Here is a 13,537-nt window from a genome sequence, read left to right on the forward strand (position 1 = left end):
TGAGCCCTAGGACCATGCCTCAGGACTACCTGACATGACTCCTTGCTGTCCCCAGTCCACCTGGCCGTGCTGCTGCTGCTCAAGTTTCAACTGTTCTGCCTTATTATTTGACCATGCTGGTCATTTATGAACATTTGAACATCTTGGCCATGTTCTGTTATAATCTCCACCCGGCACAGCCAGAAGAGGACTGGCCACCCCACATAGGAAGAAACCTAGAGAGGAACCAGGCTAAGTTTTGGCCTTTCTAGGGAGTTTTTCCTAGCCACCGTGCTTCTACACCTGCATTGCTTGCTGTTTGGGGTTTTAGGCTGAGTTTCTGTACAGCACTTTGAGATATCAGCTGATGTACGAAGGGCTATATAAATACATTTGATTTGATAATGCACGGCCCCATGTCGCTAGGGTGTGTACACAATTCCTGGAAACTGAAAAGGTCCCAGTTCGTCCATGGCCTGCATGCTCACCAGACATGTCATCCATTGAGCATGTTTGGGATGCTCTGGATCGATGTATACGACAGGGTGTTCCAGTTCCTCCATACTCACCAGACATGTCAACCATTGAGCATGAATAGGATCAAAGTGTATTACTGCGCGTTCCAGTTCCCGCCAATATCCAGCAACTTCACACAGCCATTGAAGAGGAGTGGGGACAACATTCCACAGGACACAATCAACAGCCTGATCAACACGATGTGAAGGAGATGTGTCGTGCTGCATGAGGCAAATGGTGGTCACACCAGATACTGACTGGTTTTATGATCCACGCCCCTATTGTTTTATTAAGGTATCCATGACCAACAGATTCATATCTGTACTCCCAGTCATGTGAAATCCATAGATTAGGCACCTAATGAATGTATTTCAATTGACTGATTTCCTTATATAAACTGTAACTCCGTAAAATCTCTGAAATTGTTGCATGTTTCCGTTTATATTTTTGTTCAGTATATTATTTAAGATACAAAAATATTTCTACAGTATGATTTACAAAATATATATTTGAAAACAAAACAAAAAAATACATTTGATGTACTGTGCATGTTACTCCAAAACATTGAGTAGACATATTTGAATTTACTACAACAAAAAACAGCAGTTTGATATTGAACTTAAAACTGTTTTCTGCAGAACTGCATTTCTCATCTCATCCAGCTGAGAAGTAAGGTTTCTCACTGTACTCCCAAGCATTTAGCTCTGCATCTGCATTTACGTCACAAAATTCATCAGACGTCAGAGTAATATTTATTTCAAACTGTATTACGAGTGTAAATGAAAAACACTAATCATTTTTAAAAAGGCTATTTGGCTACAATGGTAGTTGGTGACACCCGAGACGCTGGTAGACAGTGGCACCTCACTCCTGCCAGCTTTTCCCCAGTCATCCCTGGGATTCAAACCAGCAAACTTTAGGTTAATGGACCGCTTCCCTAAAGTCAAGGCTACCGCCTCCCCCAGAGGTCAGGGGTTAGATCCTGGTGATGAAGCCCAGTCTGAGGCTGGATGGCAGTTGTAGTAGCTCCAGGGCCTGAGAGGACGGGGTGAAGGGGAAGGTGACCTGGAAACGATACTGGGTGTCTAACATCAGCTGGGAGGATCCCCCCTCACGGTCCTGGAGCAAGCCCTGAGGACAAGGGAAAAACATTAATTTCTTAAATTTAGTTCATGGAACTGGTTTTGGATTGTCTTGAATTTCCATATACTGGAACTGCTGTGATTAAAATAATTTCATAATAATTCAGGTGCACATGATCCTTGTCACATGATCGAGATCGGGATGCACATTTACACCTTACCTGAACTTTGCGGACAAATGACGGTGCCACCCTTTTCTCAAAATCATCAATGGGAGTGTAAGAATTCAGAATCTTGACAATCTAGAACAAAAATCATCAATGGGAGTGTAAGAATTCAGAATCTTGAGTAATATTCACAGTAAATCTAAAGTACTGCCTGTGTTAAGTATCTGTAAGGATAGGGGTACAACATTTTGTTAGCGTCTTGTCAAAGCATTATGGGTAATGTAGTACAGCAAGAAACATCAACTAGATTCAGCCGCGGGACGATCCTTTCTTGAGCGGATCATCGGGGACTGGAACATAATTACTAATAAATTTACAGACTGCAAATTGACCGCAAGAAATACACAAACAGATATATTTCAAACCTTGCTTACATGTGTACACAATCACATCTCTTTATTACGCGTGGGAATAGTTGAGAACTGATTTCCTAAATTAAAATCACTTAGTGCTTATTTCCTGGTGCTTTTACAGTGTTTACTGTCCAACAATAAAATGTAAAAAAAAAAAAAAAAAAGTGTATTTATTTTTGCTCATAAAACTTGGGGGGGGACCAAATAAACCCCCCCCCTCCCTCCCCCACAGGCCGCTAGTTGGGGAACCCTGTAGTACATCGTCCTTCAGTACCTGTACAGTGTTGAGTTCAGAGCATTGTTCTATGATTTCCTTGGCGTCGTCATCAGTGGTCTTGTTGACCTGCAGTAGCCAGGCAGCCTGACACAGAGGCTTCAGAGTTTCCATGGCACTGGTACCCTGCACGAGGTCCTTCTCCTTCAGCCACTCCTCCAGGTAACTGATGTTACACCTGCAAAACAGGTAGCCTAGCGGTTAGGGGGCGTTCGGACAGTAAACGAAAGGTCGCTGGTTCCAATTACCTGGAAAACAAACAGGTAACTGGATGTTACACCTGGAAATATGTTGCTACGTTACCTACAGTAGCATACAGACAGGTACCTGAAACATGTTGCTATGTTACCTACAGTAGCATACAGACAGGTACCTGGAAACATGTTGCTATGTTACCTAACATACAGACAGGTACCTGAAACATGTTGCTACGTTACCTACAGTAGCATACAGACAGGTACCTGAAACATGTTGCTACGTTACCTAACATACAGACAGGTACCTGGAAATATGTTGCTACGTTACCTACAGTAGCATACAGACAGGTACCTGGAAACATGTTGCTACGTTACCTACAGTAGCATACAGACAGGTACCTGAAACATGTTACTACGTTACCTACAGTAGCATACAGACAGGTACCTGAAACATGTTGCTACGTTACCTAACATACAGACAGGTACCTGGAAATATGTTGCTACGTTACCTACAGTAGCATACAGACAGGTACCTGAAACATGTTGCTACGCTACCTACAGTAGCATACAGACAGGTACCTGGAAACATGTTGCTACGTTACCTACAGTAGCATGCAGACAGGTACCTGGAAACATGTTGCTACGTTACCTACAGTAGCATAGACAGGTACCTGGAAACATGTTGCTACGTTACCTACAGTAGCATACAGACAGGTACCTGAAACATGTTGCTACGTTTAACATACGTTGTAGGAACTTTCACTGTTTGCTGGGGAGGATTTAACTTTCCATCTCTTCCTCTGTTTCTTCTTGTTCATCACACACACCCCTACCTGATCTGCATCCCCTTCCTGAGAACATCCGCATTTGAATGTAAACAAGGTCTTTCATTCCCCCAGGGACAAAAGAGGAAGAACTTACACACACACACACACACTGATCTGCATGCCCTTCCTACAGGAGCACATGTCTTTGCGTAGCAGGATGTTGTTGAGTGTGGCCGCACCCACCAGGAAGAAAGTCTGTTTCACAGCCTGTTGGGACAAGACAGGGTCAGACACACACACAGGTAGATGTGGGACAACACAGGGTCAGACACACACACAGGTAGATGTTGGACAAGACAGGGTCAGACACACACACAGGTAGATGTTGGACAAGACAGGGTCAGACACACACACAGGTAGATGTTGGACAAGACAGGGTCAGACACACACACAGGTAGATGTTGGACAAGACAGGGTCAGACACACACACAGGTAGATGTTGGACAAGACAGGGTCAGACACACACACAGGTAGATGTTGGACAAGACAGGGTCAGACACACACACAGGTAGATGTTGGACAAGACAGGGTCAGACACACACACAGGTAGATGTTGGACAAGACAGGGTCAGACACACACACAGGTAGATGTTGGACAAGACAGGGTCAGACACACACACAGGTAGATGTTGGACAAGACAGGGTCAGACACACACACAGGTAGATGTTGGACAAGACAGGGTCAGACACACACACACAGGTAGATGTTGGACAAGACAGGGTCAGACACACACACACAGGTAGATGTTGGACAAGACAGGGTCAGACACACACACACAGGTAGATGTTGGACAAGACAGGGTCAGACACACACACACAGGTAGATGTTGGACAAGACAGGGTCAGACACACACACACAGGTAGATGTTGGACAAGACAGGGTCAGACACACACACAGGTAGATGTTGGACAAGACAGGGTCAGACACACACACAGGTAGATGTTGGACAAGACAGGGTCAGACACACACACAGGTAGATGTTGGACAAGACAGGGTCAGACACACACACAGGTAGATGTTGGACAAGACAGGGTCAGAGACACACACAGGTAGATGTTGGACAAGACAGGGTCAGAGACACACACAGGTAGATGTTGAACAAGACAGGGTCAGAGACACACACAGGTAGATGTTGAACAAGACAGGGTCAGAGACACACACAGGTAGATGTTGAACAAGACAGGGTCAGAGACACACACAGGTAGATGTTGGACAAGACAGGGTCAGACACACACACAGGTAGATGTGGGACAAGACAGGGTCAGACACAAACAGGTAGATGCAAATAGAACCTGAAAATCATAGAGGTCCAAGAATCGATACCCGTGCAACCCCACAATTGATCCCAAGAGGGAGTTTACTCCTTTCCCCTACAGCCCCCCGACACACACACACTGCCCCCCCCACCTGTCTGACCCCCATACCTGTCTGACCAGACGCTGAGTGACCCCCTCCTCCTCCTACCTGTTTGCCCCACCCCCTCCCTGTCTGACCCCCTCCTACCTGTCTGACCCCCATACCTGTCTGACCAGACGCTGAGTGACCCCCCTTCTCCTACCTGTCTGCCCCACCCCCTCCCTGTCTGACCCCCTCCTACCTGTCTGCCCCCCCCTACTACCTGTCTGCCTCCCCCTCCTCCTACCTGTCTGCCCCCCCTCCTACCTGTCTGCCCCCCTACTACCTGTCTGCCCCCTACTACCTGTCTGCCTCCCCCTCCTCCTACCTGTCTGCCCCCCTACTACCTGTCTGCCTCCCCCTCCTACTACCTGTCTGCCCCCTCCTACCTGTCTGCCCCCCCTCCTACTACCTGTCTGCCTCCCCCTCCTACTACCTGTCTGCCTCCCCCTCCTACTACCTGTCTGCCTCCCCTCCTACTACCTGTCTGCCTCCCCTCCTACTACCTGTCTGCCCCCCCTCTACCTGTCTGCCTCCCCTCCTCCTACCTGTCTGCCCCCCCTCCTACTACCTGTCTGCCCCCCTACTACCTGTCTGCCTCCCCCTCCTACTACCTGTCTGCCTCCCCCTCCTACTACCTGTCTGCCCACCCCCCCTCCTCCTACCTGTCTGACCAGCCCCTCCTCCATGCCGTGCTGACTCATAGTGCTGTGGTACAGACTGAGCTGCTGGAGGAGAGAAGAGATGGTGTAGATCTCCTGGTCCTCATAGATGCTGCTGGAACGCTTACGGAAACCTGTAGGCTTCATACTAGAGATTCCCTGGAGACTCTCGTGCTCCAGCATACCAGGAACTGGAGGAAACAGACACACACTCCTTATGTACAACAGGCACTGTATGCATGTGTGAATGAGTGAAAACCTTTATATAACAATACTTTCTTGGATTTCTACAAATATTTAATGGAAAGTGACTATCAATGCATGTATCAGGTTAGTGGTTAGAGTGTAGAGGCGGCAGGGTAGCCTAGTGGTTAGAGTGTAGAGGCGGCAGGGTAGCCTGGTGGTTAGAGTGTAGAGGCGGCAGGGTAGCCTGGTGGTTAGAGTGTAGAGGCGGCAGGGTAGCCTGGTGGTTAGAGTGTAGAGGCGGCAGGGTAGCCTGGTGGTTAGAGTGTAGAGGCGGCAGGGTAGCCTGGTGGTTAGAGTGTAGAGGCGGCAGGGTAGCCTGGTGGTTAGAGTGTAGAGGCGGCAGGGTAGCCTGGTGGTTAGAGTGTAGAGGCGGCAGGGTAGCCTGATGGTTAGAGTGTAGAGGCGGCAGGGTAGCCTGGTGGTTAGAGTGTAGAGGCGGCAGGGTAGCCTGGTGGTTAGAGCGTTGGACTATTAACCGGAAGGTTGCAAGTTCAAACCCCCGAGCTGACAAGGTACAAATCTGTTGTTCTGCCCCTGAACAGGCAGTTAACCCACTGTTCCTAGACCGGTTAGCCCACTGTTCCTAGACCGGTTAGCCCACTGTTCCTAGACCGGTTAGCCCACTGTTCCTAGACCGGTTAGCCCACTGTTCCTAGACCGGTTAGCCCACTGTTCCTAGACCGGTTAGCCCACTGTTCCTAGACCGGTTAGCCCACTGTTCCTAGACCGGTTAACCCACTGTTCCTAGACCGGTTAACCCACTGTTCCTAGACCGGTTAACCCACTGTTCCTAGACCAGTTAACCCACTGTTCCTAGACCAGTTAACCCACTGTTCCTAGACCAGTTAACCCACTGTTCCTAGACCAGTTAACCCACTGTTCCTAGACCAGTTAACCCACTGTTCCTAGACCAGTTAACCCACTGTTCCTAGACCAGTTAACCCACTGTTCCTAGACCAGTTAACCCACTGTTCCTAGACCAGTTAACCCACTGTTCCTAGACCAGTTAACCCACTGTTCCTAGACCAGTTAACCCACTGTTCCTAGACCAGTTAACCCACTGTTCCTAGACCAGTTAACCCACTGTTCCTAGACCAGTTAACCCACTGTTCCTAGACCAGTTAACCCACTGTTCCTAGACCAGTTAACCCACTGTTCCTAGACCAGTTAACCCACTGTTCCTAGACCAGTTAACCCACTGTTCCTAGACCAGTTAAACCCACTGTTCCTAGACCGTCATTGAGAATAAAAATGTGTTCTTAACCGACTTGCCTAAATAAAGGTAAAATAAATCAAATAAAAAATCATATCAATGTACAGTACCATTGTACAATAATAGTGAAGACATCAAAACTATGGAATCATGTAGTAACCAAAAAAGTGTTAAAACAAATCAAAATATATTTTATATAAGTTGCCACCCTTTGACTTGACAGCTTTGCACACTCTTGGCATTCTCTCAACCAGCTTCATGAGGTGCTGTCTCTGCCTGGCCGGTTCCCCTCTCTCCACTGGGATTCTCTGCCTCTAACCTTATTACAGGGGCTGTGTCACTGGCTTACTGGTGCTCTTACATGCCATCCCTAGCCGTGGCGGAGATGTTTGTGGGCTATACTCGGCCTTGTCTTAGGATGGTAAGTTGGTGGTTGAAGATATCCCTCTAGTGGTTTGGGGGCTGTGCTTTTGCAAAGGGGGTGGGGTTATATGCTTCAATGCCATACAACACTCCTTCCGTGGCCTCCAACTGCTCTTAAACGCTAGTAAAACCAAATGCATGCTTTTCAACCGTTCGCTGCCTGCACCCGCACGCCTGACCAGCATCACCACCCTGGATGGTTCCGACCTTGAATATGTGGACATCTATAAGTACCTAGGTGTCTGGCTAGACTGCAAACTCTCCTTCCAGACTCATATCAAACATCTCCAATCGAAAATCAAATCAAGAGTCGGTTTTCTATTCCGCAACAAAGCCTCCTTCACTCACGCCGCCAAACTTACCCTAGTAAAACTGACTATCCTACCGATCCTCAACTTCGGCGATGTCTTCTACAAAATTGCTTCCAACACTCTACTCAGCAAACTGGATGCAGTTTATCACAGTGCCATCCGTTTTGTCACTAAAGCACCTTATACCACCCACCACTGCGACTTGTATGCTCTAGTCGGCTGGCCCTCGCTACATATTCGTCGCCAGACCCACTGGCTCCAGGTCATCTACAAGTCCATGCTGGGTAAAGCTCCGCCTTATCTCAGTTCACGATGGCAACACCCATCCGTAGCACGCGCTCCAGCAGGTGTATGTCACTGATCATCCCTAAAGCCAACACTTCATTTGGCCGCCTTTCGTTCCAGTTCTCTGCTGCCTGTGACTGGAACGAATTGCAAAAATGGCTGAAGTTGGAGACTTTTATCTCCCTCACCAACTTCAAACATCTGCTATCTGAGCAGCTAACCGATCGCTGCCGCTGTACATAGTCTATCGGTAAATAGCCCACCCACTTTCACCTACCTCATCCCCATACTGTTTTTATTTATTTACTTTTCTGCTCTTTTGCACACCAATATCTCTACCTGTACATGACCATCTGATCATTTTCACTCCAGTGTTAATCTGCAAAATTGTAATTATTCGCCTACCTCATGCCTTTTGCACACAATGTATATAGACTCCCCTTTTTTTTCTACTGTGTTATTGACTTGTTAATTGTTTACTCCATGTGTAACTCTGTGTTGTCTGTTCACACTGCTATGATTTATCTTGGCCAGGTCGCAGTTGTAAATGAGAACTTGTTCTCAACCAGCCTACCTGGTTAAATAAAGGTGAAATAAAAAATAAAAAAAATATCCTGCCTGTTTGGCCCTGTCCGGGGGTATTGTCGGACGGGGCCACAGTGTCTCCCGACCCCTCCTGTCTCAGCCTCCAGTATTTTTTGCTGCAGTAGTTTGTGTCGGGGAGCTAGGGTCCGTCTGTTATATCTGGAGTACTTCTCCTGTCCTACCCGGTGTCCTGTGTGAATTTAAGTATGCTCTCTTTAATTCTCTCTTTCTTTCTTTCGCTCTCTCGGAGGACCTGAGCCCTAGGACCATGCCTCAGGACTACCTGACATGATGACTCCTTGCTGTCCCCAGTCCACCTGGCCGTGCTGCTGCTCCAGTTTCAACTGTTCTGCCTGCGGCTATGGAACCCTGACCTGTTCACTGTGATTACTATTATTTGACCATGCTAGTCATTTATGAACATTTGAACATCTTGGCCATGTTCTGTTATAATCTCCACCCGGCACAGCCAGAAGAGTACTGGCCACCTCTCATAGCCTGGTTTCTTCCTAGGTTTTGGCCTTTCTAGGGAGTTTTTCCTAGCCACCGTGGTTCTACACCTGCAATGCTTGCTGTTCGGGGTTTTAGGCTGGGTTTCTGTACAGCACTTTGAGATATCAGCTGATGTAAGAAGGGCTATATAATTAAATTGGATTTGAAATACATTTAAATTAACAGGTGTGCCTTGTTAAAAGTTAATTTGTGGAATTTCTTTCAACTGTTCAGAGGAGACTGCGTTGATCAGGCCTTCATGGTCGAATTGCTGCAAAGAAACCACTACTAAAGGACACCAATAATAAGAAGAGACTTGCTTGGGTCAAGAAACACGAGCAATGGACATTAGACTGGTGGAAATCTCCAAATTAGAGATTTTTGGTTCCAACCGCTGTGTCTTTGTGAGACGCAGTGTAGGTGAACGGATGATCTCTGCATGTGTGGTTCCCACCGTGAAGCATGGAGGAGGAGGTGTGATGGTGCTTTGCTGGCGACACGGTCAGCAATTGATTTAGAATTCAAGGCACACTAAACCAGCATGGCTACCACAGCATTCTGCAGCGATACGCCATCCCATCTGGTTTGCGCTCAGTGGGACAAACCTCCCTCCTACTACCTGTAGGAATGCCAAGAGTGTGCAAAGCTGTCGTCAAGGCAAAGGGTGGCTACTTTGAAGAATCTAAAATATATTTTGATTTGTTTAACACTTTTTTGGGGGTTACTACATGATTCCATGTGTTATTTCATAGTTTTGATGTCTTCACTATTATTCTAAAATGTAGAAAATAGTAAAAAATGAAGAAGAAAAAACCCTGGAATGAGTAGGTGTCCAAACTTTTTTGACTGGTACTGTACATCATCTTATGAGAGTAACCTACCGATCATAGGCATAAGAGCCTTCTCCATAACAGATATGAACTGGTGGTAGATCTGTCTGTGTTCAGACAAGTTGTTATCTTATGAGAGTAACCTACCGATCATAGGCATAAGACTCTTCTCCATAACAGATATGAACTGGTGGTAGATACGAATGGCCAGATCACTGAAGATCTGTCTGTGTTCGGACAAGTCAAAGTTCTGCAAGCAGTTCTTCATCTGACGCGGAGAGTTCTGTTTCATAAACTCCTGTGGAAAACGGCGGGATAAAAAAAATTAACATTTTATAATAATAAACAACAGATCTTTAGGTCAGAGTATTACTACGTAAATATGAAACAACAGATGGACTGGTACATTATCTGTGGATAGAACCCCTGATGGTGTGCCGTATAAAATAGTAGAGTACCTCCTCTCCACTGTACTGCTTCAGACAGTTGAGCATGTGGTACATGTTCGAGAGCCAGAACGACAGCAATTCAAAGTCTGCTTGGTGATCCTGAGACAGGTAAACAAATGACAACATAAACAACAACAACATTCCTGAGAACATCCCGCATTTGAATGTAAACAAGGTCTTTCATTCCCCCAGGGACAAAAGAAGAACTTACAGTACACACACACACACACACACACACACTTTGGCCTGTTATGAGTTTCCAGAGTCGTCTGAAGAACTGTGAAAAGCAGAACAGGAACAGAATAGAGCGCCGACTCAGCTTACCGTGATGACCTTCTTAACCCCGCTGATTATGGCGTTCATCAGGGACTTGAGCTTTGCTCCGTCGTTGAGGTAGTCAGCGTGGCGGACACACATGAAGAGAAGCTGGGCGGCCATGTTGGGGATCATGTTGACCACTACCCCCCTGGGTTTCAGGTCTGACAAACATTGGACAGTTACACACATGAAGAGAAGCTGGGCGGCCATGTTGGGGATCATGTTGACCACTACCCCCCTGGGTTTCAGGTCTGACAAACATTGGACAGTTACACACATGAAGAGAAGCTGGGCGGCCATGTTGGGGATCATGTTGACCACTACCCCCCTGGGTTTCAGGTCTGACAAACATTGGACAGTTACACACATGAAGAGAAGCTGGGCGGCCATGTTGGGGATCATGTTGACCACTACCCCCCTGGGTTTCAGGTCTGACAAACATAGGACAGTTACAAACATGGGCCAGATTAACGGACACACATGAAGAGAAGCTGGGCGGCCATGTTGGGGATCATGTTGACCACTACCCCCCTGGGTTTCAGGTCTACAAACATAGGACAGTTACAAACATGGGCCAGGTTAACAGACACACATGAATAGAAGCTGGGCGGCCATGTTGGGGATCATGTTGACCACTACCCCCCTGGGCTTCAGGTCTGACAAAGAGCCGAGTGGTGTTAAGTAGGACACACAACGGAAAGCTTTTTGCAAAAAAAAATTTTTTTGGGGCCATTCCTTATTGGACAAGAGCAGGTAGTCCCTCCCTGTTTCAGTCTTTCTTCCATTTGGTGCCGAATGAACACAACCCAGTTACAGACATGAACCAAACCCTATATACTGCTGCTGTTGTTGGAGATGTCACACTTTCATAGTGAGAACCAGTTGTTAGTTCATCCTCTCAGGTTCGTGTGATCTATTTTCTTAGGCCACGTAGACCTCTGGGGTCATGCGATACTTTAAAACCAACTCCAACAAGAATGGTGACGTGTTCGGTACCCAGAACGGTGACGTGTTCATTACCCAGAACGGTGACGTGTTCATTACCCAGAACGGTGACGTGTTCATTACCCAGAACGGTGACGTGTTCGGTACCCAGCAGAACGGTGACGTGTTCGGTACCCAGCAGAACGGTGACGTGTTCGGTACCCAGCAGAACGGTGACGTGTTCGGTACCCAGCAGAACGGTGACGTGTTCGGTACCCAGCAGAACGGTGACGTGTTCGGTACCCAGCAGAACGGTGACGTGTTCGGTACCCAGCAGAACGGTGACGTGTTCGGTACCCAGAACGGTGACGTGTTCGGTACCCAGAACGGTGACGTGTTCGGTACCCAGAACGGTGACGTGTTCGGTACCCAGAACGGTGACGTGTTCGGTACGGTGACGTGTTCGGTACCCAGAACGGTGACGTGTTCGGTACCCAGAACGGTGACGTGTTCATTACCCAGAACGGTGACGTGTTCATTACCCAGAACGGTGACGTGTTCATTACCCAGAACGGTGACGTGTTCATTACCCAGAACGGTGACGTGTTCATTACCCAGAACGGTGACGTGTTCATTACCCAGAACGGTGACGTGTTCATTACCCAGAACGGTGACGTGTTCATTACCCAGAACGGTGACGTGCTCGGTACCCAGAACGGTGACGTGTTCATTACCCAGAACGGTGACGTGTTCGGTACCCAGAACGGTGACGTGTTCGGTACCCAGAACGGTGACGTGTTCGGTACCCAGAACGGTGACGTGTTCGGTACCCAGAACGGTGACGTGTTCATTACCCAGAACGGTGACGTGTTCGGTACCCAGAACGGTGACGTGTTCGGTACCCAGAATGGTGACGTGTTCATTACCCAGAATTATGTATTGAATGAGCTTGGGTTCATCCTCCCTCTTGTACTCCAACATTCCGAGGTATTCTTTGGGAATAGTGGGCACTGGCGTTTGATTGGCTGAGGAAGAAACCACAAAAGAAACAGGAAATGAGCTGAATATCAAATGATAGATAGAATGTACCAGAAGTTTACTTTGTCAGTGCATAATCATGTTACCTTTCTCGGATGTTTGAAGACTCTTGATTTTATTTTGCAGCTTCCTTATCAACCGATCCTTCATGTCGAGCTGTTCTTCAAAGTCCTGGAATTAAACGTAAATATCACAAGGACTGAATTACACACACAGTCACAGACAAACAGTCAGTCAAACAGTCAGTCAAACAGTCAGTCAAACAGTCAGTCAAACAGTCAGAAACAAACAGTCAGAAACAAACAGTCAGTCAGTCACAAACAGTCAGTCAAACAGTCAGTCAAACAGTCAGTCAAACAGTCAGTCAAACAGTCAGTCAAACAGTCAGTCAAACAGTCAGTCAAACAGTCAGTCAAACAGTCAGTCAAACACAAACAGTCAGTCAATCAGTCAAACACAAACAGTCAGTCAATCAGTCAAACACAAACAGTCAGTCAATCAGTCAAACACAAACAGTCAGTCAAACAGTCAAACACAAACAGTCAGTCTCACAGTCAGTCACAAACAAACAGTCAGTCACAAACAAACAGTCAGTCACAAACAAACAGTCAGTCACAAACAAACAGTCAGTCAGTCAGTCAGTCAAACAGTCAGTCAGTCAGTCAAACAGTCAGTCAGTCAAACAGTCAGTCAGTCAGTCAGTCAGTCAGTCAGTCAGTCAGTCAGTCAGTCACAAACAGTCAGTCAGTCACAAGCAGTCAGTCAGTCACAAGCAGTCAGTCAGTCACAAGCAGTCAGTCAGTCACAAACAGACAGTCAGTCACAAACAGTCAGTCAGTCACAAACAGTCAGTCAGTCACAAACAGTCAGTCAATCACAAACAGTCAGTCAATCACAAACAGTCAGTCAA

General features: G+C 47.1%; 1 protein-coding gene across 2 annotated transcripts in view; it reads right to left on the bottom strand.

Moving 5' to 3' along the window:
• Positions 1-1,235: 1,235 nt before the first annotated feature.
• Positions 1,236-13,537, bottom strand: part of LOC115118371 (unconventional myosin-Vc-like) — a 57,446-nt gene continuing 45,144 nt past the window's right edge. For both annotated transcript variants that reach the window (XM_065022245.1, XM_065022246.1), the window contains exons 31-40: positions 12,714-12,798; positions 12,516-12,614; positions 10,672-11,096; positions 10,357-10,446; positions 10,046-10,196; positions 5,517-5,704; positions 3,565-3,662; positions 2,432-2,609; positions 1,799-1,879; positions 1,236-1,626 (exon numbers count right to left, since the gene is read on the bottom strand). In XM_065022245.1, coding sequence (XP_064878317.1) covers positions 1,471-1,626; positions 1,799-1,879; positions 2,432-2,609; positions 3,565-3,662; positions 5,517-5,704; positions 10,046-10,196; positions 10,357-10,446; positions 10,672-11,096; positions 12,516-12,614; positions 12,714-12,798 — 1,551 coding nt within the window. In that variant the 3' untranslated portion in view covers positions 1,236-1,470. The remainder of the gene's footprint in view (positions 1,627-1,798; positions 1,880-2,431; positions 2,610-3,564; positions 3,663-5,516; positions 5,705-10,045; positions 10,197-10,356; positions 10,447-10,671; positions 11,097-12,515; positions 12,615-12,713; positions 12,799-13,537) is intronic.

This window comes from Oncorhynchus nerka, linkage group LG9a (assembly GCF_034236695.1).
Source record: "Oncorhynchus nerka isolate Pitt River linkage group LG9a, Oner_Uvic_2.0, whole genome shotgun sequence".
Classification (NCBI taxonomy): domain Eukaryota; kingdom Metazoa; phylum Chordata; class Actinopteri; order Salmoniformes; family Salmonidae; genus Oncorhynchus; species Oncorhynchus nerka.